The sequence below is a fragment of the Equus przewalskii genome, chromosome 5 (assembly GCF_037783145.1).
Source record: "Equus przewalskii isolate Varuska chromosome 5, EquPr2, whole genome shotgun sequence".
Classification (NCBI taxonomy): domain Eukaryota; kingdom Metazoa; phylum Chordata; class Mammalia; order Perissodactyla; family Equidae; genus Equus; species Equus przewalskii.
The window spans coordinates 26,179,265-26,205,874 of NC_091835.1; the positions used below are offsets into that span (position 1 = coordinate 26,179,265).

Sequence of the window (26,610 nt, forward strand, 5' to 3'; positions counted from 1 at the left end):
CTGGGGTGGGGGAGCACCAGCTTCCCACGGGCAGGACAGGGGTGAGCAGATGCAGGACGTCGGCATGTGAGCCCTTGCCAGCATCGTCCTCCCCATCGTCCAGGCCGCTCCCACCAGAACCCACATGTGTGAGCACACTCATATCCATGCATGTGTGTAGGTGCTTTCCTGCTGCAGCACAACCTCCCCCAAATCCTGCCTCCTCAGGTGCCTCCCCGGGACAAGGAGGCCTCTCCCTGAGGGATAGGCCAGGGACCCCAGTGCTGACCTGCTGACTTCCAGGGAGCGGCCTGAGGCTGCCTATTCTCTAGGACCCTTCCCCAGGCCGAGGGCCAGGCCCCGCCCACCTCCACACCCACGAGCACCCCTCACCTTCATCCTCCGGTTCCTCCTCCTCCTCGTTCACCTCTGGGTAGTACCGGGAGTCCATCTGCTTCTGCAGGGCCTCCAGCTTGCTCTCGTAGTCCTGGTGCAGAAGCGAGATTGTGGCTCCAGTGCAGACCAGGCCCCTCCGCAGCCCTCCCACTGGGGCCTCTCGTGCTGTGGGACCCAGGGTCTGCCTGGTGCCCCCGGACGCAACCCCAGCAGAGTGACCACTGGGGCCCCAGACCCCCGAGCGCCAGGTGGTGTCCTGGAAGCGGGGCAGCCTCACCAGCCTCTGCTGCTCTAGCAGGTAGGTGGCTTCCTCCCGCTCCCGGCGGTACTGGTCCTCCAGCTCCTGAAGCCTGCAAGAAGGGGTGCAGGTGAGCACCGCGGGTACAAGCGGGCGGGGACAAGCGGGTGGGGGCGGGTGTGGCAGGGGTGGTGCTGCAGGGAAGAGCACAGCGGGGATGGGCGTGGCAGCCCACCCCCACCCCAGCCTCGAGCCTCACCTCTGCTCCATCTCCTGCTTCATGTCGATGCCCTGCTTCTCCAGCAGCTCGCGCTGGGCAAAGGCCCAGTCCACAGGCTCGGCGGGCGTCTCAGCGCAGGGCGTGCGCTCGCGCTCCTGCCTCGCCTGCTCGGGGTGGTTGAAGCGGAACACGTGGCTCTTTCCCATGATGATGCGGTTTCCTGGCGGACAGAGGCAAGGCCGGTCTTGGGGAACCTGTGGCCTCGGGGTGGCCCCAAGGAGTGAGAGATGGGGCAGGAGAAGGGAGGGGCACAGGTTCTTTCTCCCCCTGGGGTCCCAGCGCTGCCCACCCCAGGGAGGGCCCCAGCCACCAGGAGCCACACACCCGGTTCTCAGCTCCAGGTCTCTTCTCTCGCCTGGCCAGCCACCTCAACCCTGGCCAGGACCTGGATGGGCCTCCTCACTGTCTCCCCAAATCCACCCCCACGGCCCCTCCCCATTCAGCAGCCAGCGATGTTTGCAAAACACAGTCCTAGGACTTCTCCAACATCCAATCCTTTTCATGGCCCTGCAGGTGCCACCCCTGGACCAGCCCGGCCTCCTGGCCCTGTGCCCTGGCCATGAGCACTCCCTTACAGTGGCCTACACTCCCCTCAACACACAGCGGTGACACTCACTCCCTCCCGCAGGCATCTGGACCCTTGGGGCTCCGTGTGCCCCAGGGCTGTGCTTGGGCACCTCCCTCCCCATCCACCTCCCCATTCGTTTGACGGAAGCAGGGCAGGGCGGGTCTGCGTGTACTCAAGGCCAGGGTTTACCCCATCTACAGGGCACACGTGTCCTACCCGGGCAGCACCAGCTGTCTTTGGACAGTCCCTCCTGGGGGGGCTCTCTTTGGACGGCGCAGTTCCCTTCCAACTTGGGACCCGCAGAGCCAGCTCAGCCCCTCCTCCCACACGAGGTCCCGTGTCTGAGTGTCAGCCCTCCCTGGCCTCCCGCGGTTGGTCACTTCCTCTGTCCTCCCTGCCCTTGGGCCCCAGTTGCAGCCAGCCCCAGACACCGGGAGGGTGACCCCAAGCCGAGGCCTCCCCTCCCAGCCTGGGCCCAGTCCTGAAACAACAGGGGAAAGGGGAAGGGCTCTGTGTGAGCGGCCCCTCCTGGGAGGCCCCACAGCCCTGGGAGCATGAAGGGGTCCACGTGTCGAGGGGATGGGACAGGGCCCTCCTTCCCTACCTCCCACTCGCCCCTGGCTCTGCCCCTGGCCCCACCTGACCGCAGGATGCTGGGCTCTGTGACTTTCTTGCCATTGACGTAGGTGTCTGCCCCTTCGCAGGGCTCCAGGGTCACCACGGCTACAGGATAGATGGGGGGGTCAGAGAGGACTGTGAGGAGTTGTCATCCTGGGTGGTCACCCAGGTGTGGCCCCCACCAGGCTTCTCTCCTCCCTGCAAAGCCTGGCTGCCCGCAACACCTGGTTTGGGCTTCAGAGAAGCTGGAGGGGGGCAGGGCGCACCCCACTCAGTGGATGAGGAAAGAGACCCCCACTCCGGAGGTGCATGTGTCCAAGTCAGAGAGCCAGGGAGGCTGTACTGGGCTGACCGTCGGGCCCTGTAAGGATCTCAGGTGGGCATGGCTGGGAAACAGTGACCAGCGTGTCCCTGGGAGTCTGGAGCCCCTCTGGGCTTTGAGCCCTCCCACCCAGGGGAGGGTGGGCTTTGGGGACAGAGAATTCTGGGTGAGCCAATGTCCCCAACACGGCTTAAGGTCACTCTCCTGAGGTGTCCCAGTCACACAGTGGGCTTTGGCCACTGGTCTGAAGTCCAGAGGCTGGCCAGATGCCTGCCGGGAGCATGCTCTGAACTGGGGGCCATGGCACTGTGACATGGCACACCGACACAGCAGCTGCCTCCCCGAGGGGGCCACACCCAAGACAGGTGATGGGGACAGAGGCTGGAGAAATGGACAGATGGCCACTCCACAGCCAACATGAAAGTGTGATCTAAAAATAGCTCTCCACCCTAGATCTGGGCTCATTCCTCATGGCTCACGTCCGCCCGCCCATGAACACCCCTCAATCAGCCCCCAGCAAGGGGAGGGAGCCCCCTGTCCCCCAGCCCAGCCTTCAAAGCACCTTTCTAAAGGGGTAGTTCCCCGGGGTGGACTGGGAAGCCGGGAGGGGTGACGGGCACCACCTGGGGTGGACCAGCAAGCCTCACTCAGGCCTGACAACCAGTAGCACTAGGGTGGGGGCTGAAGGGTGACAATACCTTCACTGCCCCCTCGAGAGTCACTCCGGAAGACACAGTGCTCATCTTTGATGAAGTGCCCGCTCAGGACGATGTCCTGCCGCCTCTCCGCGTCCTCCCGGCCCACTCTGTTTGGGTGGCGGAGGGGGGCACTGTCACCACTGCTGGGCATGGTGCACCCATGACACCACCCACTGGCCCGCCCGGCCGGCCCCCTGCAGCCTCCAGGGACGCCCACCCAGGCTCTTTCAGGAAACACCCAGGGTAGGGGCACAGGTGATGCTCCCAAACGCAGCCCAGCCTGGGAAAGCCACCAGCCCAGAGTGGCCCACGGCATCGCCTCCAGCAACAAGCCTGGGCAGTGGCGATGTTCCAGCAGAGGCCCGACCTAGGCAGCCCCTCTGTGGGGCAAGCCGCCCGCCCCGCCGGCCCCCACCTGGTGATCCCGTCCTTGATGTAGTAGAGGAGGCACTCAGACATAAGCGGGTCCTCGTTCAGGTTGACGAGATGCGGCGTCTGTGGAGACAGGAGGGTCAGCGAGCCTGGGGAGGAGCCTGGCACCGGCCACCCGCCTGCACTCTCTCCCCAGACACCAGACCACCACCAGCCCTGGCCTCACTGGTCTCACCCCAGCCTGGCAGAGAGTACAGGAGACGTGAAGAAAAAGGCTCCTTGAAGAAGAGCCTTTGATGGGGACCCCAGAGCCCTGAGGGGTACAGCTGCTGGGCAGCAGGCTGGGTAGGGGCTCAACTTTGGCACTCAGTGGGGGCTGGGCTTCGGGAGGGGCTGGGAGCCCAGCTCTCAGCAGTTGGGGGCCTTCGGGGGGGGGCACTTGGAGGCTGTGGTGGGCCCTTGGACATGCACAGTCCTGGGTAGTCAGCTCTGAGCCCATTCCTCCACCCTAAACCAGGGCTGCAGGACCCCATTTCAACCGGGCACCCAGGAGCTGAGGGCTCCAGTGGGATCCGCCAATCAACAAGGATTAGGATGGTGACCAGGCCAGGCTCAGGCCTGGGGGCTGGGGAGCGGAGAGGCTGTGAAAGAAGTCCTGCTGAGCCACCCAGCTCGGACCCCCCACCTCTCCTGTCCACAGTTCTACCAAAGGCGAACCCCTCCCACCAGCCACACCTGTCTAAGCACTGCCCTCAGGTCCCTGCCCCACCCGGTCCCCAGGGCAGCAGCTACCGGTTCCACCCACTGGGCCCCAGACACCCCCATCTTCACTTCCACCACTGCTCTCACCCTGGGGTCTCTCTGTGCCCCCGACACTTCCTGAGCTAGGGAACGCCACCCCACACCGTGTCCTGGGCAAGAGTCTTGCACCATGGTGGAGGCTGGGACAGCTTCCTCAGTTTCCCACCGGACAGCTTGGGGCAAGCCACCCCCACCTCGAGCTATAAGCCCCACAATGCCCCACCAACACCCTTGTGCGTGGTGCAAAGACCTGGTCATCTTCTGGGGACAAACCATCCCTGGCCATCCCTTTCCCCGAGCAGGGAGGGTGTGAGCCAGGAAGGGCCTGTGCTTGCCCTGGCAGGCTTAGCTGTGGGGGACCCAGCTGGCCCACGTACTTCTCCAGAGTCCCAGGAACACTGATGTTCTCAAGAGGAGGTGTCCCCGGTGGCCCCAAGGCCGTCCTCCCACTCCTAGGCAGTACCCAGCCCCGGGGCCACCAGCAAATCCCTCTGCCACCAATGAAGCCGAAAGACTCCAGGGTGCCAAGCGTCCCGAGGACACCCACACCGAGAGCCCCACCCTCCAGGAAGGGGCAGGGTCTGACACAGCCCAGGAACCATCTACTCCAGATGCAAACCGAAGGCCTCCCCAGAAGGGATGTGAAGTAAGAGCCCGTCAGGGCCCCACCTGCTCCCCTCCTTGCCCAGGTCCTCCCAAGCACCCCTCCCTTCCACCTCGGGCCTGGAGTACATGGGGGCAGAAGAAGCCTGAGGCACCCAAGCCATCCCCAGGAGCGGCCACCCAGGCTGATGAGCCCTTCGCACCAGCACTCTGGGCTCCTCTTCCCCGGAAGTTTCCAATGGCACAACCCGGGGCTGGATGTGCTGCTGGCTTCAGGGACTTACAAACGCAGAAACTCTCTGCCCCAGACCAAGCAAGGGTGAGAAGCCGACCCCAGCGGGGTCACTCTGGGACAGGCAGGCCAGGGTTTCCTCAGCAAGAAGGCAGCAGGGGCAGGGCCTGCAGAGCCCTGTGCTGGGGTCACACAGACAGCCACCGCCTCCATGGAGGCCTCCCAGCTTGGAACTGGGCTCTTAAGGGCTCTAAGGGTCTGGCAAACTTTGGGGTGGGTCAGGGGTCTGGGTCCTAGCATTGCCAGAGACTTTTCCCCAAATGCTTGTGCTACACCCTATCTGAGCTACTGAATGGGGGGTGGTGCTCTGTTCTGTTTCAGGGCCCCCTGCTGACAGGGCCGGGTCTGGTGAGCGAGACTGGCCTGGGTGGGAGAGGAGGGGTTCCTGCTGGGATGGCAGACCCCACCTCAGCTAAGCTCCAAGAGCAGCTGGCTCCCAGCCCTGGGTCCAGCCAGGCCCTGCCTGTGCGGCATAAGCTCCAAGGCGGATCCAGGCTCCACAGGTTTCAGGATCCCCAGTCTCACCCCAACCTCGAGGGGCCCAGTCCACTCCTCGGGCAGCTAAGTGGCCTGTCTAGATGTCCCAAGGCCACAGGGACGTCCGGCCATGAGGAGGCGCGGCCGAATCTCCCACACAGGGAAGGTCCGGCCATGGGGGAGTAGAGCCCCCAATGCTTGGACCTGCCACCGTGCTCCCCTCCTCCCAGGAGGAACCCTCTGGCCTCCCGGAGGAGCTGACACCCCACAAAGGGCCGCGGGTTGCCCAACCCTGTCTGAGTCAGACCAGCTCCTACCTTCTTGGGAGAGAACACACCAAGGGTACCGCCATCCTCCCTCATGGCCACGCCCATCTCGGCCAAGAGCGCTTCCCTGGGGGGACAGAGAGGGGTCAGCTCCAGTCCCAAGGGGCTGCAGGACCTGCCTCACCCCCAGCTGACCAATCGGCCCACCAGGAGCTGGCGGGGCTCTGGCCGCAAGGCCCAAGGGCAGTGTTCCTGCAGGGCCCCCGCTTGTCAGTGAGTCAAGGCGTCCGTTTGAACGGATGGATCACCTGATCAGGGATCAGGTCAATGGGGCCATCAGTGACAAGAGGCGGGGGTCATTGGGTGACAGGGGACAGGTCTGTCTCCCACTGGGACACAGCCGCCCCGGGTGCGGGAGCCCAGGGCTGGCACGCACGGCTCGGTGCTGGTCCTGCCCACATCCCCCCCCCCCACCAACCCCCACCTCTCCATGCGGATGGCTTCCGTCCTCCGCAGCTTCTCTTCCCAGGTCTCGTTGAGCTCGGCTATGATCTTCTCCGTCTCCTGTGGAGCAAGAGAGAGCAGCATGAGGTGGGTACCGAGGCCTGGGTGCCAGGCAAGGGGAGGTGAGACCCCCATTCCCGGGTCCGTCCAGGCAGCGCTGTGTCTGAAAGATCAAGGACACAGGCTGAGGGGTGACATGTTCACAGGCCCCAGGTCTTTCCTGTGGACACACCTGGAGAAAGAAGGACAAGACAAAAGGAACCTGGAGGGAGAGAAAGAGATCCAGGCGGACAACAGATGCTGGTTCTGAGGCACAGAGGCGGCTGGCCCGAGGCTGAGGCACAGACACTGCCAACATCGGTGCCTCCTTCCTAGCCCCACACCCCAAGGGGCCCACACCTCAGGTGGATCCCCCACATCCCAAGAGGGCCCCCCACACCCCATTGGGCCCCCCATCCCAGGTAGGCGCTATGCTCCAGGCTCACCCCACACCCCACTCTCCATACCAGGCCTGGCCTGGCCTCCGCACTTTGTCCCCTCAGTCCCCTCAGTCTCCATGGTCTGGGCTCACCCCTCACCCCGCACAGCCCAGCACCCAATAGCCATTCACTGAAGGAACACGGAACCAAAAACCTGAAAGCAGCCGCCATGGCTGGGCCGGCTGGGTGAATATCCAGGAGCAGGTGTAAGCACAGACCACCCGGGAGGGAGCGCAGAGCCCCTAGGTCACCCGCCTGCCCCTCTCAGCAAGTGGGGCCCTGTGGCCCTGGGCAGACAGCGAGGACCACACGGAGGGGGCGCCGGGACTCACTCTGTGCCATCTGCCCGGCTCACCACGCCTCCGAGCCAGCCTCACCTTGTGCCGTTAACACAACCACTCCGCGAGGAGAGGTCTCGGCCCTGGGCGTCCAGGGCCCTAGATGGGGTGGTGCCCCCGGGAGGGCGAGGCCCTGACACCCACTTCTCTAAGCTCGCCTGTCTCCCGGGGCCTGGTGGCCTGTCCGGCCGTGCCCTCACCTTCAGCCTCTCAATGGCCTCCTCGCTGCCCGGGGCAAACAAGATGCGCTCGTGCAGGCTGGACACAGAGGCCGCGCGGCTGGACAGGGCCGAGAGCGAGGACGAGGGGCTCATGCCCACCAGGGCGTTGGTCACTGTGGAGAGATTGTCAGGGACTTGACTCAGCTCGGCCACGGCACGGTTACGGTTATTGTTCTCAAGGTCGGACACATCTACGGGAGGAAGGGAAGAGAGGGTGGCAGACAGACGGGAGGGAGAGAAAAGAGAAACCGAGTTGGGAAAAGGCAGGAGGTGGATGAAGAGAAGGCAGGAAACAGAAGCCAGGAACGGGTGAGGCGCAGCCCGGGGCCCGGCGCCTGACAAGCGCATGCGAGGCTGCCCGCCACCCCCGACGCCAGCCCGGCCACACCCCTGGCCCCACAGCCCCTCGGCACCCCCAGCCCCTCGGCACCACCTCGCCCCGCCCAGCCCTGGGCCGGGGACCCTCTGCCTTCCCTGCACCCCCACGCCGGACCTTGGAGACTCTGCACCTGAGCTGCGTGGGGCACCACCCAGACTCCCTGCCCTCCCTGTGCCTCCAGCCCCCTGTGTCTACTACCCTTCGCTGTCACCACCCAGTGGCTTCCCTGCACCCAGGGTGCCTGATGCTCCTCCTCATCCTCTCTGCCATGGGCCACGCACACCCTGACCCCGCCATGCACCCCCGAGCTAACTGTCCAGCCCTGCTGAGCACCCTGGCTGAGAGGTGAACTGTTGGATCCCCTGACGGAGCCTCTGTTCTCCACCCCAGGAGGCTGCTCTGGGCCTGGGGTCTCCTGGCATTAGGAAGCCCAGAGAGACCCCATCACCCCACAGCTTAAGGCCCCCTAAGTCACTGGAGTTGGGGCTGTGACACCCCCTGGGGTGGGACATGCCCAGGCCCCTCCTGGCAGAAGCAGACACACAGCAGAGCAGCAGCAGACACAGGACAGCACGGGCACTGGGGAAACCGAGGGCACCCTGCGGCCCCTGGGTAGGGAGGCACCGACCCGAGTCCCCCTGCCCTGGGGAGCCAGCCCCAAGGCCGGCAGGAGACACAGGCTGGGAGGATCTGGTAGCATTGAGACTCGTGGCATTTCAGGGGAAGGGGCTGTGGGGTGTGTGGGGTCAGCTGGAGAAATAAGAGAGGAAGCCAGAGCCAGGAGCCAGGGGACGCCCAGCCCTCTGAGGACCCTCCAGCTCTCTGGTGCTGACATTTGGAGTTTCCCAGGCCTCAGGGCAGTCAGACAGCCTGACCTCAGCCACTTAGGCCTGAGAAGGCCGTGGCTGCACCCTGGCTCTCCATTGCCCCCCTTTCCCATATTGACATGGGGATGAACTAGGAACGCGGGCTCACAAGGTAGCGTGACCCCACATCTACCAGCAGGGTGCCTGGGAGCCAGAGGGCTGCTGTCCTCCAGCCGCTGAAAGACGGGAGGCTGAGGAAGGGTCCCCGCCTGCCTGCCCTGGCCGCGCCCTCCCCGCCCGTGCTGCCCCGCCCCTGCTGGGCCGGGACGGAAGCGGGGATGCACAGAGAGCAGAGGGGATACACACATTTGGGTCCTCCGGGCACAGTGTTGGCTAAGGGGGGGAGGCGTGGGGGAGGGAGGAGACAGAAAAGGAAGAACAGGTTTGTCTCTGGAGGGTCCGGGTCATGCCCGTCACAGGCCAGGCACCAGGAAGGGTGGCCGTGGTCTTCAGCGGGGACACACGGACCCCTGAAACCCCAGCATCCAGGGCATGCCAACGTCCAGGGAGACCATCTCTGGCCTGCTGGGGCCAGCACCAAACCCAAACCATGTGGTCCGCCCAGGCGGGGGCCAGACCCCCAAGCTCCCACCCGGAGGCGGCTCCACTCAGGAACGTGGAGCAGGGACTGGGATGCTGGCCAGAGTGGCAGTGAGGGCAGCCTGGCCCACCCCAGCCCGGGGGGCGGTCCCAGGAGGGAGGCCACACTGGCCTGAGAGGCCCCTGGGGATCTGCAGCCCCGCTGCCCTGCCCAGGATAGGTGGGCACAGACACTCACTGTCGGTGATGTCCCCGAGACCCTGGGCGTACAGCAGGTCCCGCAGCCTGGTCACCTCGTCCTTCAGCTCGCGGATCAGCTTATTGTTGGGGTCCTCGTTGATGACGGCGTTACAGCGGATCTGCTTGGCCCGGTCGGCATACCTGGGCAGCAAAGGGAACTGTGGTCTGGGTGCCCTGAGCCCTGCCCGGGGCCCAGGACGCCCACCCGCCCTGCAGCCGGAGGGACCTATGGGACACACTTGTGCCCCTTTGTTAATTAAAGACCCCCATGGCTCCCATGACCAACAGGTGGGTGCCAACTGCTCAGCCCATGAGCACAGCTCTACTGGTCTGGTGTCACGGGGACCCTGGGCCACTCGCAGCCCCAAACTGCACCCCAAAGTGTGGTGGGAACGGAACAGGGCCCATGAAGACTCAGGTGCCCCTGAGAGTCACTCGGAACCTCAAGGAGTCACAGGAGAGACGGCCCCCTCCCAAGAGGCACCCATCTCTCGCTGGTGTTCCTGACTCAGGCAGGGAAGGACCCAGCCCCACCCTGAGCCAGGTGGAGGAACAGGGCCCACCTCCCTCAAGAACACACCTCAGCGTGCTCAGGGTCTCGTCATAGTTGATGTCCGCGGGGCTCAGGGCCGCCACCATCGCTGTCCTCGAGTTCCCGCCTGTGGGAAGAAGACCAGGTCATGCTCAGTGGAGGGTTAGCCCCACTGCTGTGTCCTCTCCCGCTCCGTCTCCTCCTACATTCACAGCCGGGCCCAGAGAGGTAAACTGAGTCACAGGGCCAACTGGGTGAACACAGATAGCAGGGGGTCTGGCCTTCATCACTCACCGGGCGCCTCAGTTACTGCTCTTGTATATGGTAGAGTGTTTTTTTCACTTTTAGGGTCATTTTACAACCAGGGCTCACCGTCTCCACAATGAAGAGGGAAGTTGTGGAGGGTTTTATGGCATTTATTGCAAGATAAGGACTGTTTATGTTCAATAATTTTTTCACTTTTATCATTCTCATTTGGAATATTTTCTCCATATTTAACAGCAGATTCCTGGCCCTGGGCAGCGTGGATCCTGGCATCAGGTAGCGCACTGCGTGAGGAACGGATTGTTCAACTTCTGTTCCAATGCCAATCGATCATTCTCGAGCTCCTAAGGGAATGAATCCCAGGCAATGGGTCCTGTTGGGGTCAGCGGCCTCGGCAGCCCTTGGGCCTGCTGCCTGTCTGTGCTTGGGGTTTGGACAGACGGCCTCTCCTGCTTGACCTCAGGGACCCTTGCCCCCACAAGGACTGTGACGTGATGACATGAAGGGCTCGGGGTGCAATGCCATGCCTGCCCCAAGAAGGCCTGCAGAGGGCTCCCCTTGTCCCCACCCTGGGGCTGGACCTGGGTGTGGCCCTGTGGGAGGGCTTCCTTCCCAGCCCTGTGACACTCCTGTCCTCTCTCAATGAGGACAGCCTGCCCCTGGGAACGCCCATCTGTCCTTTCCTCCCCCGGGGAGGCCTGACATGGTACCCTTCGCTGGCCCAAGCTGGGGATCAGCCAGCTGGTTCTGGGGTGCAGGGTGAGCTAGCCGAGGCTCCCATACCTCAACCATGCAGCCAAGAAAGGGTGGAGATCCCCAGTTGTCTGTGTTCACAGGGTCAGCCCGAGACTCAGTTTACCTCCCTGGGTGTCAGCCTCTTCAGCTGTAAGTGTAGTCGGGGAGGACCCCTGAGGTCATTTTTGGGTGGGAGCATATCAGTCTCCATCTCCCCATCTGTCTCTCACTGGTTCAGAACACAAGCAGATAGGAGGAGGGGCGATTTATGACAGCCCCCCAAAACCTAGCAAGCAAGCAGGGCTCCCCAGGTCTCTGACAGATGAGAAAACTGAGGCCCAGAGAGGGGTGGGTACTTGGTCTGGGTGTCACAGACCTGAACCAGGAGCACCGACACGGGTGGGTGCGAGTTCTGCGGCCCCGAGGGCCATCCTGGTTCCCCACTTGCTTCATTACCTATTGCTGGCCACTGGCCCAGGCCCTCTGAAGGACGTCCCGGGTTCGCCTCCCAGCCCAGAAAGGGCGAGCGGCCTCCTGGTGGTCAAGTGCCCCTTTCTAGGTGGGAAGACAGGTCGGTGGCCCAGGGTGGAAGTTAGATCCCCAGGAACAGGCCAACCCATGAGTCCTCACCCAGGTTTTCCCGGAGGAGCCAGGTCAGCACGGAATCCCTGTATGGAATGAAATCTGTCTTCTTCTTTTTCTTGTTCTGTGGGGGAGGAACATTCAAGGTCAACCCTGAGCCCATTGGAGGATAAGGAAGGTGGAGGGATGAGCACAGGGTCTCCTGGATGGGTCCCCAAAGCCAAAGGCTGGGCAGGGGGCAGTGTGTCCTCCCTCCACTCTGTCAGAGGACCCATCTGAGCCTGTCGCCCCTCCTCCAACACCATCAGCTCTGCTCACTGAAATGAAAAGCTCTGCCGCTTGCTGTGGCATCCAGGCCTCCACCGGCCCCCGCCCAGCTTACCACTCCCTTCCCCAGAAAATTCACCTTCCTTCTCCCCCGTCAAACTTCCTATCAATCCAGCTCACAGACCCCTCCTTTAATAACCTATTCTCCCCGCCCCTCCCCTCAGAATGAAGCATCCTCCACTCTGGCTACTCCTGCGACTCTTTACTCCTCTATTAAGGCAACCCGTGGCCATTCCAAAATCTGGACTCCAGCCCACGTAATGGCTGCTGGGAATCGCTTCTTGTGGACCCCCCGTGACTGACGATTCCACCAATCGTGGATATTCAGTTCCTTTCCAATGTCTACCCGTTCATGTATATATTTGCTTAAGTATTTGTTGAGCACCTGCAGTAGCCATGGCCTGTGCCCCCAGAGTCCCCACCCAGGTGCCACTACAATGGCTGTGCCCTTTCTCTGGGCACAAACACATTCGTCATTGTTCTTTAGGATGGTCGCCAGAGGAGCTCCACTAGCTCGCAGAGACATCAATCGTGTGCACTCCTGACACACGCGGTCAAAGCGGGTTTCAGAAATGCCGTGCTGGCTCCTCTGTGAGCAGAGTTTGGGTGTCCATCCCCCAACAGCCCATCAGTACCGAGGGCTTTCTTTTTTTCCCTTTGGAAGCTTGGTAGGTGAAAAACTCTCTATTTTTACTTTGTTTTTTGATTATTTAATTCCTGAGGCTGAATTCTCTGCCACATTTGCCATATTCCTTGTTTCTACAGTAAATGCCCTATAATCACTCAGTCACTTCAGCAAGGAGTCCAAGTGTCACCTTTGATTCCGCTGCTCCCTCACCGCCGCTCATTCCATCCACCACAGCCCCTGTTGAGTCAGGCTCCAGCACCTCCCAGAGCCACCCACCGCTCTCCCTCTCCTCTGCCTTCCCCGCCTCCATCGTATCACACCTGGATCTTTGTAACACTGACCTGTCATTCTCCTGACCGTCACACCAGGCCATCCCACTCCCAATCTATTCTTTAACAGCAGCCCGAGGCACATGTTCTAGACTAAATTAGACTTTGTGGGCCCTGCTGGAAACCCATCCACTGCTTCCCATTAAACCACAATCAACTAGTTTCTGACAATGGGCTAAGGATCTCAGATCAGGCCCCTGCCCGTCTCTGGCCTCACCCTCCATATGCCGCCTCGCTCCCTGCTCCAGGCACTGTTCCTCAACCGGTTCCTCGACAACTTTCTCACCCAGTTCCTAAAAAAGTTTCTCTCACACAGGCCCTCACACAGCTCATCACACAGTTCTTCACACACTACCTCACAGCCCCTTACTCACTCCCTCACTCGGTTGAACATGTAGTTCTCCACACAGTACCCAGTACCCAGCGCTCGCTCCTCAAAGTTCCACAGTTACTCCCAGTTCCCTCACTAGTTCCTCTCAGTTGCTCACAGTTCATCATACAATTCCTCAGTTTCTCACATAGCTTCTCACACTTCCTCACACAGTTCTTCACATTTTCCCAACAGTCCTCACATAGTTCTTTACACACAGTACTCCCAAACAGTTCCTTAGTAGTTCCTCAATCCCTCACACAGTTCCTCAATTTGTCACACAATTCATCACAAAATTCCACACCCAATCCCCACAAGGTTCCTTACACAGTTCCTCTCTCATTGTTCTTTATATAGTTCTTTACATCGTTCTATCCAGATTCTCACACACAGCTCTATATAGCTCCTCACACAGTTCCTCACAGTCCCTGATATAGTCCCTCACATTCCTCATGCATCTCCCCAAAGTTTCTCACAATTCCCCCAGTTCCCAACACAGTTCTCCACACAATCCCTCACACAACTCTCCTGAGTTTCTCGGAGATCCCCACACAGTCCCTCACAGCTTCCTCACACTGTTCCTAACACAGTTCCACACACATACTTCCCATGCAATTCCAGCGCAATTCCTCACACTTCCACACACAGTTCCACACATTTCCCCACACCATTCCACACAGTTCCTCACAGTTTCTAAAAACTTCCTCAGTTCCTTCACAATCCCCACACAGCTCCCCCACAGCATTGCACATACTTCTCACAGTTCCACAGTTTGTCACAATTCACACTGTTCCACACACAGTTCCCAACAGTTCCTCTCAGTTTCTCATCTAGATCCTCAAAGCTCCTCACACAGATCTCTACACAATTCCTCACAATTCTTCACACAATTCCACACAGGGTTCCCACACAATTCTACACAAAGTTCCACACAGTTTCTCAAACAATTCCTCTGACAATTTCTTACACAGTTCCGCACATAGTTCCTCTCCGTTCCTCATATAATCCTTCCCACCATGCTTAACACGATTCCACACATACTTCCCACACAGTTCTTCACACAGTCCCTTACACACTTTCTCAGTTTCCTCACATAGTTTCTCACTTAGTTCCCCCACACCATTCCACACAATTCCTTATACAATCCACACAGAGTTCCTCACAATTCTTCATACAGTTCCACACTTATTTCCTTATACTTTCTCATAATTCCTCACAATTCTCCACACAATTCCTCAAAGTCCCCTCACACAGTTTTTTGTCTCAGATCTTCTCAGTTCCTCACACAGCTCCCCACAAAGTTCCCCACAGAGTTCCTCATAGTTCACCACACAGTTTCTCACACTGTTCCCCACCATTTCACACGCTTCCTCTCACACTTCTATGGAGTCCACACAGTTCTTCACAATTCTTCACACAGTTCCCTCACAGTGCCTCACAATTCCTCACAGTTTCTCACACAACTCCACATACCCTTCCCACACAGTTCCTTACATAGTTCCTCACACAGTCCTTCACGCAGTTCCTCTCAGGTCCTTACGCAGTTCCTCAGTCTCCTCACACATTTCCACAAATAGTTCAACACACAGTTCCACAGTTCCTTCACACAATTCTCATAGTCCCCCATAATTCCTCTCACAGTTCCACACAACCTCTCACACAGTGCACACACAGTTCCTCAGAATTCTTCACATAGTTCGTCACACACTTCTGCAGACAGTTCCCTCATACTGTTCCCACCCAGGTGCTCTACAGGTCCACACAGAGTTCCTCTCATTTTCCCTCATAGTTCTGGACACACACAGTTCCTCCCAGTTCCTCACACAGTTTGTCACAGTTCCTCTCATAGTTCCTTCTCCACAGGTTCCTCACACAGTTCCACACAGTTCTCTCACACTTCACACAATTCCTCACACAGTTCCTCTCATAATTCACCACAGTTTCTCCCACAGTCCCACACACCAGTTTCTCACAGCTGCCCAGTTCCTCACAAAATCCACACACAGTTCTTCACAAGTTCCACACATATTTCCCACACCTTTCCTCACACAGTTCCTCAGAATTCACACCCATCTCCCTATATCATCTCACACACTTCCTCTCATATTTCCACGGTACCTCACAGTTCACACAGTTCCTAACAAGTATGCAGACCGTTCCACAGAGTTCCCTCAGAGTTCCCCACACAGCACCTGACACTTCCCCACACAGTTCCTGACACTTCCCCACACAGTTCCACATACACTTCCTACATAGTTTCTCACATAGTTCCTCTCAAAGGTCCTTACACAGTCCTTCACACAGTTCCTCATATTTCCCCACACAGTTCCCCCACACAATTCCTCACAATTCTTCACACAGTTCCTGCCCAGTTCCTCACACAGTCCACACAGTTCTCTCAGTGTCTCACATAATATTGCACACTTCCTCATATATTTCCTCACACACGTTCCCCACACAGTTCCTCAGAGTTTCCTCAAAGCTCCCAACATGGTTTCTCACACCATTCTCCATACAGTTCCTCACAGATCTCTCACAGAATTTCCACTGTATCACACACTTCCTCTAAAAGTTCCTCACACAGTCTACAGACAGTTTCTCACAATTCTTCACAAATTACCACACATAGTTCCCACAGAGTTCCCAACACAGTATGTCAAACTTTCAACAGAGTTGAAAGTATGGAAGTTGGAAGTTGGAACTTCCAACACAGTTCCTCACACAGTTTCTCACAGCTCCCCATACAGTTCTTCACAGTTCCTACACCATTTCACATACTTTCTCTCACATTTCCACATAGTTCCTCACAGTCTTCACACAGTTGCTCACAACTCCCACATAGTTCCTCAGTTTCCTCACACAGTTATCCATTTAGTTCCCCCACACCATTCTACACAGTTGCTCACACAGTCCGCACATTTACTCATAATTCTTCATACTGTTTCACACACATTTTCTCAGTCACTCACAATTCCTCACACAGTTCCACACACAGTTCCTCACAATTCTTCACAGTCCCTGATACAGTCCATTACACAGTTCCTCATGCATTTTCCCCAACAGTTTCTTACAGTTCCTCAAATAGTTCCCTACACAGTTCCTCACAATTCCTCACAAAGTTCCACCTAATCTCACAGTTTCACTCATTCTCACACTTCCTCACATAGTTCCTTACACACTCCTACACAAAATATTTCACAGTTGCCCACACAGTTCCTTACAATTCCTGTATGAAATTCCTACACTTTCCCCACACCATTTCACAAACTTCCTCTCACAGCTCCTCACAGTTCTCAGAGTTCCCTACACAATACCTCCCAATTCCCCATAGCTCTTCACAATTCCACACACACTTCCCATACAGTTCCTCACACAGTTCCTCACAAATATTCACACAATTCCTACACAGTTAGTTCCTCTCAGATCCTCACCAAGTTCCTCTCCTATTTTCTTACAATTCCTAACACAGTTCCTCACATAACTCCCCACACAGTTCCACCGTTTCTTCCCACAGTTCATCACATAAACTAACCTTTTCCCACCTCAGATCTCACACTGGGCTTTCCAACCACATGGCACAGGTGCTCACCCTCCTGCCGGGCCGACTCCTCCCCACCCCTCAGGTCTCAGTCTTAAAGCCACCTGTCTGTCATATAACGCTTCCCTGGCCATACTGACTAGAGGCTATCTTGCTTGTGGGTCACTCTCACAGCCCATTTTTCTCCTTTACAAGTTTCATCCCAAATTTTAATTATATTTTTATTTTTCTGTTTCCATGTCTCTTGTCTACCTCCCCCACTGCACTGGGGCCCCAGAAGGCCTGCGTTGTTCTCCCAGCACAGGGCCTAGCCCAGAGTTGGGCTCAAAGTGTGTGTTGGTTAAGCGCCCAAACGAAGGAGTGAATTTTATCGCAGAGACCTTTACGGGCCGAGCTGGAGCTGAGTGCACGCTGCTTGCAGCCCCCACCCTTGCCGGGCTTGAAGGCTCCGGCCCCTAGAATGGAGAAAGCAGCTTACCTTGTTGGGCCCAGAGTCCTGAAAAGGAAAAGACAGAAAGAGCCTGAGGACCTGGAGTGAGGCCGGGGCCCCAAGTTGTGTAGGGAAGGGACAGGCTGGCTCCAGAAGGCAAAGGAGCAGGAGAGCCCTGAACCCGGGTCAGGCGTCCATCACTCACCGCCTTGCCATGGCCAGCCACACTAAGCTGGTCCAGATACTCAGGCCAAACGAGAGTGTGGCCTCTCGGGCGCTGTCATCCAGCAGCTGTTCCCTGACCCCCAGCAATTTCAGAGGAGGGTATAGTTTCCTGAGATTCATCCTTCCCCAGCCGAAGGGTGTCTTGGTGAGTGGGCAATACTGCCTGTCCCACGGGGCCCATCAAGCCCAGCCCCTCACCTCTGAGGGCCATGGGCTCCCTCCTGGAGGATGGCCTGGATTGGACTAACTGAGGTCAAAGCTGACCATAGCCCTGTCCTTCCAGAAGAACACCAACCAGAACACTCACCATAGCCCACATGGTGACCCTCCTAAGGGCCCTGTGAGGAAGGTGGCACATCCTCATTTTACAGGTGGGAAAACTGAGGCTCCAAGGAGTAACAGGGATCACTACTCCATCTCTAGCCTAGTGACACCCTCCCTCACCCACGTCTCTGGGCTTTTCCTTGAACCCCAGGCATCCCACCAGAGACAGGGCCCAGTGCAGGTATGACAGGCTCCCAGCATCCCCCACGGAGGGCAGGATGAGGAGGTACCTCCACGGTCTATCCCATCCATCTAGTTCTAGAAACCGGAAGCCAGCTCACCATTTCGGCCAGAGCAGAGATGACCTTCCCCAGCGTGGTCAAGGACTTGTTGATGTTGGCTCCCTCCTGGGCGCAGAGAAGATGGTCAGTCAGGACATCAGGAAGGCTCAGGAGCCTCTTGCCTCAGCGTGACCCCTGGGGCCTGCCCCACGTGGCATGGGGGCAAGGCTGGCTAGCCCTAACGCTGACCCTGGGGCTGCACGGGCCCGGGAGGCTCTGGCAGGAAGCCGGTCAGAGGCCCCCCATGGCCAGGCGGGGAGGGCAGTGTGTCCAGCATCTCTCCTTGGTCCCTCAGATCCTAGTAACATCTCACATGGCCCTGCCTGGTACAAATTCCAGAACTCCTTCCTATCTATCAGACAATGGCGGGGACCAAAGTGGGCTCAGGAAAATAAAAATGCTCCCTCCTCACACCCGACTGTCCCCTCAGGACGATGGCCAGACAGCTCACAGCCCCTCCCACTGTTGCCTCGAAGCCTGTGTTCTTCTGGTGGGAAAGCACAGATACCTGTGGATGAGATGCTGTGAGGGCCCGTGGAGAGCCCCGCTTTCCTGCCAGGGCCTCTGTCCCTGTCAACCCCAAGCTGGTGTGCCTGGCGCAGCCCCCTGGCTGCTGGCCTCCTCCCAGTTCCTTGCCCCTGCCTCCTGCCACCCTGCCCGGCCCGCCCTGGAGCAAGCAGGCTTGGAGACAGGCCCCCGGTGATGGGTCAAGGTGCAGAGGGGCCCTGCTTCCACAGGCATGGCGCTGTGGCCCCTACCTTGAGGCGCGTGCCCTTGGCGCCTGTGGAGTCGGCCCGCTCGCTCCCGGCCAGGTCCACCAGGCTGATTTTGCTCACCTGAAATGGCAAATGTGCCAGATGCAGGAGAGGCCACGAGGCCGCTCCGAGGCGCCTATCTCCCCTGGGCACAGCCTGAAGGGCCCCGAGGAGCATGGTCAGCCCTCCCCACTGGGGCCCAGAGGTCTCTCCCCATCAGAGCTTCCCTCTGGTCACACTCTGCCTGAGGTGTGAAGCCACCTCCCCAAGAGGCTGCATATGACATGCTCCTCGAGCGCCTGGCGCTGCAGCTATGCTGTTGTCTGTGTGCTGGGCACTCTTCACGTGCTCACATGTGACTCCTCACGGTGCCCTCGAGCTGTGTCCTGTCACTGTCACCCATTTCCTCAGATGGGGCTCATCATCTGTGGTGGGATTTGAACCTGGCTCTGAAGAGCACCTCAGCCTCGTGAGGGCACAACTGTGCCTAGAGCTGCCCTGGGCACTGGGCAGGGGGTCCCCCACTGACAGTGCCATCACCTGGGGTGGGTAGCCACGTGCATCCCATGGAGGCCCAGCCCCTGTTGAGCCACAGCTGTTGTGGGCAGGACTCACCAGATGTTAACAAGCATGCACACCAGTGGGACCTCTCGGTGCCCCAAGCCCACGGGTGGGAACAGCAGGGGGCCTGCAACTAGGCTGACCCAGTCCAGCTCTGCCCTCGCTGCCCTCTCAGGCCCCACTGGCCAACCTGAGTCTCTGGGGACGATGGCGCCAGGCTGAGGTGACAGGCACCATCAGGGACTGAGCGGTCCTAACTTCCCCTGGCCCCTCTGCAGACCTCAGGGTGCTGCCTGAGAGATCCCTGCCCACCAGGAGGTGGCTGAGGTGCCCCCAGGAGGACGCCTGGATGGCAGGGTGGGGAGAGGACACAGTCAGAGAGAACCTGACACTGAGGGTCATAGCTGCAGATGGACCAGAGGAGGCTCGGCCCCCGCCCTGCTGCCCCTCAGGGGGCCCACAGATTGTATGTCTGGATAAAGGCCCGGAGATGACGCCCCCGCCCGGGTCCACTGGGAATGCCAGGGCGCGTGGGAAAGGCATCTGGGGCCAGGGCCAGGGCGGGTGATGCCTGCTCAGCAAAGGCTATCCTTTGTGATCACAGATGCCGGCGCCCACCCAGAGGCCTTGGTCCCAGCCTGGGGCCCCGCTCTCCCGTCAGCCTGCACCAGGGCCCCCTGTCACCTTTGTGATGGGCACTCAGTCTGCAACCCCCAGCCTTTGCCACCACTCTCCAAGGCCACTCAGGCAGCCTTGGCCTATGAGGCTGTGCTGGGGGCATCCCTCCACAGCCCCACGGTCTCCACCAAAACCATCAGGCAGAAGGCAGATGGAGACAGACCCGGGGTCCACGGCCCCTTGACTCTGAGTCCCTTCCACATCCAGGTGGCACCAAATGCAGAGACGAGGTGACCTCTCAGGCCTGGCCCACTCTGAGTGGCCAGTGTTTGGCTTGACTTCCTCATCCTGCCTGACCCTACGGGCCTGACCCCTCCCCCCGCCAAGGCCGTGCTCACTTTCTCTGTGGTGATATTGGTCTCCGCATCATGGCGCTTCTGGGTGAAGATGATGTTGAAGACGGCATGGGAGCGGCTGCTGGTCTCGTTCATGTTCGTAGCTGCCACGGTCCTGGGGGAACAGAAGCCACAGGCGGTTACCCGTCATCCTGAGGGTTGCTGGTGGTGCCAGCCACTTGGACCAGGTCAAGGGGCACCGGGTCCCCCAGGCTCCCGGGCTGTGCTTCCTGGCCTGATGAGGACCTTGCCTCTTGTCAGAGCACAAGCAGGGCCCACACCCACGATCCACCGTGTCCCTCGTGTCACCTTCAGCCCCCAGCCCAAGCCTGGCATGAGGGGTGCTGTGACTGGGGTGTTTCCAGGCTCCCAGGCCCTCACGAGAGCCCAGGGATCTCTCACTCCACTCCCCGGATGGGAGCCCATGCAAGGCCATGATGTGGGAAGCCCCCCCCAAGAGCGGAAAGGGGGTGCCACCATCCATCCCACACCCAGCCCACACCAGCGGCTCTGGGGAGGGCTGCAGTATGGCCTTGGGGAAGAAGGCGCAGGGCCAACTGAAAGGAGGCCTAGGGTTTGTCCTGATGCCACCAATGCACGGGAGCCTCAGGGCAGTCTCCCCAGGCTCAGCTGCCGTCTGACGACCCACGGCTCCCTCCACAGCGGGGCCTCATCAGAAGAGCGCCCCCTGGGACCACAACTGAGGTGTGGGGTGGTGGTGACTGACAGAGAACCCTCAGTCTCTCAGGAGTCCTTGGGTGGCAGAGAGGGAACTGTTTCCATGACAACCAGAGCAGACCCTCCTGGGCAGGGTGGCCCAGGGCAGCACAGCCAGGGAGATGGCCACAGTGCCTTGCAGCTGACCCATCCCCACATGCTCCCCACCCTGTGCCCTGGAGAGGGCCGTCTGCCCTCAGAGCATGTGGGGCCAGTCTTTCTGACCAGCGGGCCGGCAGGCACAGAGACTGGCCTCACCCCACGCAGCCACCACAGACAGCACTGGCACCCCCCCGACCCTGGGCACACAGCCTGACCCCCAGGAGAAGCCCCGTGTAGGCGACAGCATCCTCCTCTACGGGGGGAGCTGAGGCCTGTGGCAGGCTGCATGTGCCCTGAATGGCCTCAGGCCCACAAGGCCCACACCTCCACGGGGCCGCTGGACAGACCCCATGGGGAGACCGGCAGGTGCCCGAGGCACCAGGCCTTCCTCAGAGACACTCGCAACTGCAGGCTCGGGCGGGGAAGGAGGGCAGGGAGGGCGAGCCAGTCACCCCGCACACACCTGGCCTTGTTCCCTGAGTCCATGAGGTCCTGGATGTCATTGTAGGAAGTGACAGCCAGCTTGGAGAGGTCTTCCACATAGGGCCCTAGTAGGGGGTGCTCCCTCACACGCAGGTTGCCCTTGTTCTTGGGGTTCAGGAGGTCACGGACGCGCTCACAGTAAATCTCCATGTAGCTGACCTACAGGGCAGAGACACTATCAGGGACCCCCAAGGTGAGGTGCAGGGGGTGCAGGGGCTGTCACCAGGGACCCCTGAGGTGGGGATGTGGGGACTATCATCAGCGACCCCCAAGATGGGGGATGTGAGAGCTGTCATCAAGGACCCCCAAGGTAGGGGATGCAGGGGCTGTCATCAGGCACCCCCAAGGTGGGGAGGTACAGGGGCTGTCATCAGGGACCCCTGAGGTGGGATGCAGGGGTTTGTAGGAGCTGTCATCAGGGACCCCTGAGGTGGGAGTGCAGGAGGTTGTAGGAGCTGTCATCAGGGACCCCTGAGGTGGGGTGCAGGAGGTTGTAGGGGCTGTCATCAGGGACCCCTGAGGTGGGAGTGCAGGAGGTTGTAGGGGCTGTCATCAGGGACCCCTGAGGTGGGAGTGCAGGAGGTTGTAGGGGCTGTCATCAGGGACCCCTGAGGTGGGAGTGCAGGAGGTTGTAGGGGCTGTCATCAGGGACCCCTGAGGTGGGAGTGCAGGAGGTTGTAGGAGCTGTCATCAGGGACCCCTGAGGTGGGGTGCAGGGACTATCATCAGGGACCCTCAAGATGGAGGATGTTGGAGCTGTCATCAAGAATCCCCAAGGTGGGGGCTGCAGGGGCTGTAATCAGGGACCTCCAAGGTGGGATGCAGGAGGAGTTGTGGGAGCTGTCATCAGAGAGCCCCAAGATGGGGGCATATGGGGACTGTCATCAGGAACTCCTGAGGGAAGAGGGTTGGGGGGCACACAAAGGGCTCCAAGCTGCCAGGTCAGGCCATGGCCCCTGAGTGTGTGATTGGGGGTCTCAGCTCATCCCTGCCTGCCTGGCTATCCCCCAGCCACAGCCATCCTGGGGGATCGTCCAATGCAGTCACACTGGGGCCACCTTGGTCACAGTACAGCCCAGGCCATGCACCCTGAGGCACCTGTCCCTGCACCCCGCATGGAGTAGCCGCTCAATAAACACCGGCTGAGCAGAGGAGGGCCCCGCGCTCCTCTTCCTGGTGTGATTTACCGGCATGGTTGCCACGCACACGAGTGACAAGCTAAGAGCACAGACCAGTGGTGGGGACTCGCTTTACATCAGTAACGCATTCCCACCCAGGCCTGGAACCCCCAGCCGTGCTCCAGGGAATGGACGAAGGCGGAGTCCTACCTCCACGGAGTAGGACATGTTGTCATTGGTCATTTCGTTGATGCGAGAGAACAGGTCTTCGCAGAGCTGCGGGGACCAAGGGCACACACAGTCAGACGATGAGGGCTTGGCTGCTCCTGGAGCCCTGCCCCTCGAGGTGCTGTGGGTGGCCTACACCCAGGCAATGCTGCTCCCCTGGACCCCTCTGGCACCCTCAGTCCATCCTAAAGGCACTGAGAAGCTGCCGTCTCCTGTTAACTCAGGGAGTCCCCCCACCGGCTGATGTCCCATCCCGTCCTGTGGGTCGTCTGCTCATACCCGCCTGCTCCTCACCCCATCCTTGTCAGCACGGGGTGGGGTAGAGGTTGGCCATGCTACAGACCACCCAGCACTCTCCTCTGCCCTGACCAGGTCAAGCACTGACCAGCTCAAATTCAGGGACCTGCCCAAGGGGGCTGGGCTGGCTGGGGGCCAGGGTCCCAGCAGTATCTGGGGCATTGTCTCTCAGCCTTTGGTTAACAGAAGGCCTCTCTGTTCCGGGGACCTCTCCCTGCCTGGACACCTGCCCTCACTGCCCGCCAGGAAAGGGTCACCCCCACCAGCAGCTCTCCCAGCCGCCCTGTGCTATGGACGTGACCGTGGTGGGCAGTGCCCAGGGCTGGGGCCCCTCCGCAGCTCCCCCTCCCCTGGCCTGGGTCTCCAGCCTCTTCACAGCCATCTGCCCCACGCTGCCCCTCTCCGGCCCTGACCCCACCCTCCTCCGGCTCCCTTCTTCCCACGGCTGCTCTTCTGGGGCGCCCTGCCCCAGTCTCTAGGCCTCAGCTTGTGCTGCCCTGCCCATCCCGCCCTCAGTGGGTCCCACGCCAACCCCGCCTCCCACTCTGGCCCCCACCCCCAACTGCGTGCCTGTGGGATGATGCCCTGCTGGTCCTTCTCCTGCTTGCCCATCATGGTGTAGGACTTGCCCGCCCCGGTCTGCCCATAGGCGAAGATGCAGACGTTGTAGCCCTCGAAGGCGTGCTGTAGCATCTCCTCGCCGATGTCCCGGTACACCTGCTTCTGCGAGGCGTAGTTGATGTCCTCGGGCTGGAGGACAAGAAGGGGTACAGCTGCAGGAGGCTGGGCAGCCAAGGGCTCATCCCACCACATTCACAGAGCACTACATTGCACTCAGGGCCTTGAGGCCACCAGGGGCAGCGCAGTAGAGAGGGACACCTGCCCCGCCCGCCCACTCGCAGGCCCTGGGAGAAGGGACCTAATCCTGCCTGAGAGGGGTGAGGAGGAAGTGGCAAGGCTGGGGCAGGGCAGGCGGAAGGGTGTTTCAGTAGAGGGAACAGCATGCGCAAAAGCTCAGAGGTGGGACTGCCTGACGTGGTGCTCAGTGAGGCAGCCATGGGAATGTGGAGAGGTGGGGCTGGGGAGGGGCAGGGCCCGAGGCCCAGGGAGCCCACGGGCTGTATACAGTGTCTGGATGCTGTCCTGGGCCAGAGGCCTACAGGGTTACCTCGACGATGGAAGGAAGAGGGACTGGAAGGGGGAACGGGGAGCCCTGGGGGCTGTTCTGGGAGCCAGGTGCTCAGAGATGTGACCTAAGGCAGGTGCTGGCACTGGGGCAGGGGAATGGATGCCTTCTAGAAGGATCAGGAGGTGGGGGGATGGGCAGGGCTGAGTGTGGATGAGATGGAGAGGTGGGTCAGGGAAGAGTCTGAGGGTCTCCAGAGCTCCCGGGGGAAGCAGGGGCCTCCAGAGGTGCTGCCCATGGAGAGAGTGCAGGCACAGGCGCCATCTGGGCCAGGGTCAGCTTTGGATATTCTGAATTTGGGATGTCCGGGGAAAAGGAGATGCCAGCGGGCAAATGGATGTACAGCTTGGACCCTGGGAAACTGCCCACAGTGAGCAAGGCCCCTCGTCCCTTCAGCCCGCTCGTCCCTGCCTCAGCCGGGGACAGTGCGTGTCACAGCTCAGGGTGACCTTCCACACACAAGGCGACTTAGGAAAGCAGGCCCCTCCCCTCAGTCTCACCCCTGTCCCGTCCCCCCCCCATGCAGCAGCCCTGCAGGGGAGCAGGGGAGCCATCACCCCATTTAGAGAGGAACATGCAGCTCAGAGAGGTCGAGGGACTGGACGAGGGCCACACTGCTGCGTCCCCCCTCCCCTGGACCTCAGCCCTGGGCTTACCGAGGTGTGTGACCAGTAGGAATAGTCGAAGCTGAAGCTTTTGGGCGTCTCCTTGGGCTGTTTGGGGTTAACGATGGCTGTGGGAAGGGGGACAGGTGTGGTGGTTAACTGTGCTGGAGAGGCCGACTGGCACATCGGACGTGCCCACCCACCAGAGAGGGAACCCCGAGGGGGCGTGGGGGGGCGGAGTCCTCAGAGGCCTGTGGTCCCAGACAAGCCAGCCCCTCAGTGGGAGGGGACCCAGGCGATTCTAGGCAGATGACCTGTCTCTGCTCCTCACCTTGGTCTGGTGGACCCTGCTGCCCACCAGTGTCCCCTGCAGGCAGCCCAGAGTCGTTCCTTCCTGCAGACACTGAATCGACACAGAGCCCACAGCCCACCCCCACCTCTTGGGTCCATACCCTGCTCACCACCTCAGCCCAGGTCTTTCTGCATCTGCTCTGCATGCACACACCCTAGAAGCACCCAGAAGGCTGGGGCTTCCTGTCATGGCTGTGTACCTGCTTCTTTTGGGCCCATGATGCCGTGTCTGTGAGCTGCATACGCCTGGGGCCTGCTGGCTGCCCCTGTGGGGTATCCCATCGCAGGAACCACAACCACTTATTCCTTCTCCTTCAGGGCACCTGTCCCCCCTAGATCTGCTCTCACAGGCTCTATGGAACTAACCTCTGCATAGGTCCCTCCTTCCCTCCTCCACCGAGCTGCACCCTGGGCTGGCCGGAGGCAGCACTCACGGAACATCGGTTCATTCAATGAGGAACCATGCCCCGAGCATGCAATGGTGCCCTCACCCACCGCTGCGCCTGCCCAGTGTCCCAGGAGCCCCCAGTCCCAGGCTGCTTCACCCCAGGCCTGCAAGTGCCCCTGCCCCCAGGGTTCCCCACGTCCTGGATCCAGCAGGGGGCATGTTCTCCTTTTTTTGGTGAGGAAGATTGGCCCTGAGCTAACATCTGTTGCCAATCATCCTCCTTTCTTCTTTTTCTCTTTCTCCCCAAAGCCCCAGTACATAGTCGTATATCCTAATTGTAAATCCTTCTAGTTATGCTATGTGGGATGCTGCCACAGCACGGCTTGATGAGCAGTGTGTAGGTCCATCCCCAGGATCCGAACTGGCGAACTCTGGGCCACCAAAGCAGAGCATGCGAAACTAACCACTACACCACTGGGCTGGCCCCAGGGGGCATGTTCTCAGTGGCCGGGAAGGGGGGACCTCAGCCCCCACCCCCTCAGGACACCCTGCCTGCTGCCCATTAGGACGCTGTCTGAACTTGCAATGTCTGTGTTGATAGAGGACCCGGAGGGCCCCCAAGGCCCCACCTGGCCAGAGGCAAATCTCCCCCTGGGTTTCACATCCACAAGAAACTCCAGCCAATCCTGGAGGGAAGGGCTCCAGGGCCACAAGGGAGGCCACTCCCCCAGCACGTCATCCCACCTGAGGAGCACAGCCCCTCA

At 60.1% G+C, this 26,610-nt stretch overlaps 1 protein-coding gene across 50 annotated transcripts in view; it reads right to left on the bottom strand.

Moving 5' to 3' along the window:
• Positions 1-26,610, bottom strand: part of KIF1A (kinesin family member 1A) — a 101,446-nt gene that overhangs the window by 45,194 nt on the left and 29,642 nt on the right. For 23 of the 50 annotated variants that reach the window (XM_070618811.1, XM_070618848.1, XM_070618847.1 and 20 more), the window contains 21 exons: positions 25,159-25,235; positions 23,887-24,066; positions 23,002-23,067; positions 21,654-21,832; positions 20,375-20,486; positions 18,801-18,878; positions 18,043-18,108; positions 17,261-17,278; positions 11,639-11,714; positions 10,058-10,136; positions 9,476-9,618; positions 9,004-9,030; positions 7,432-7,643; positions 6,395-6,474; positions 5,962-6,037; positions 3,515-3,594; positions 3,100-3,206; positions 2,101-2,184; positions 873-1,053; positions 653-725; positions 373-466 (listed from right to left, as the gene is read on the bottom strand). In XM_070618811.1, the coding sequence (XP_070474912.1) occupies positions 373-466; positions 653-725; positions 873-1,053; positions 2,101-2,184; positions 3,100-3,206; positions 3,515-3,594; positions 5,962-6,037; positions 6,395-6,474; positions 7,432-7,643; positions 9,004-9,030; positions 9,476-9,618; positions 10,058-10,136; positions 11,639-11,714; positions 17,261-17,278; positions 18,043-18,108; positions 18,801-18,878; positions 20,375-20,486; positions 21,654-21,832; positions 23,002-23,067; positions 23,887-24,066; positions 25,159-25,235 (2,088 nt within the window). The remainder of the gene's footprint in view (positions 1-372; positions 467-652; positions 726-872; positions 1,054-2,100; positions 2,185-3,099; positions 3,207-3,514; positions 3,595-5,961; positions 6,038-6,394; positions 6,475-7,431; positions 7,644-9,003; positions 9,031-9,475; positions 9,619-10,057; positions 10,137-11,638; positions 11,715-17,260; positions 17,279-18,042; positions 18,109-18,800; positions 18,879-20,374; positions 20,487-21,653; positions 21,833-23,001; positions 23,068-23,886; positions 24,067-25,158; positions 25,236-26,610) is intronic. The other 27 variants (XM_070618830.1, XM_070618835.1, XM_070618857.1 and 24 more) reach the window with 3 other exon arrangements.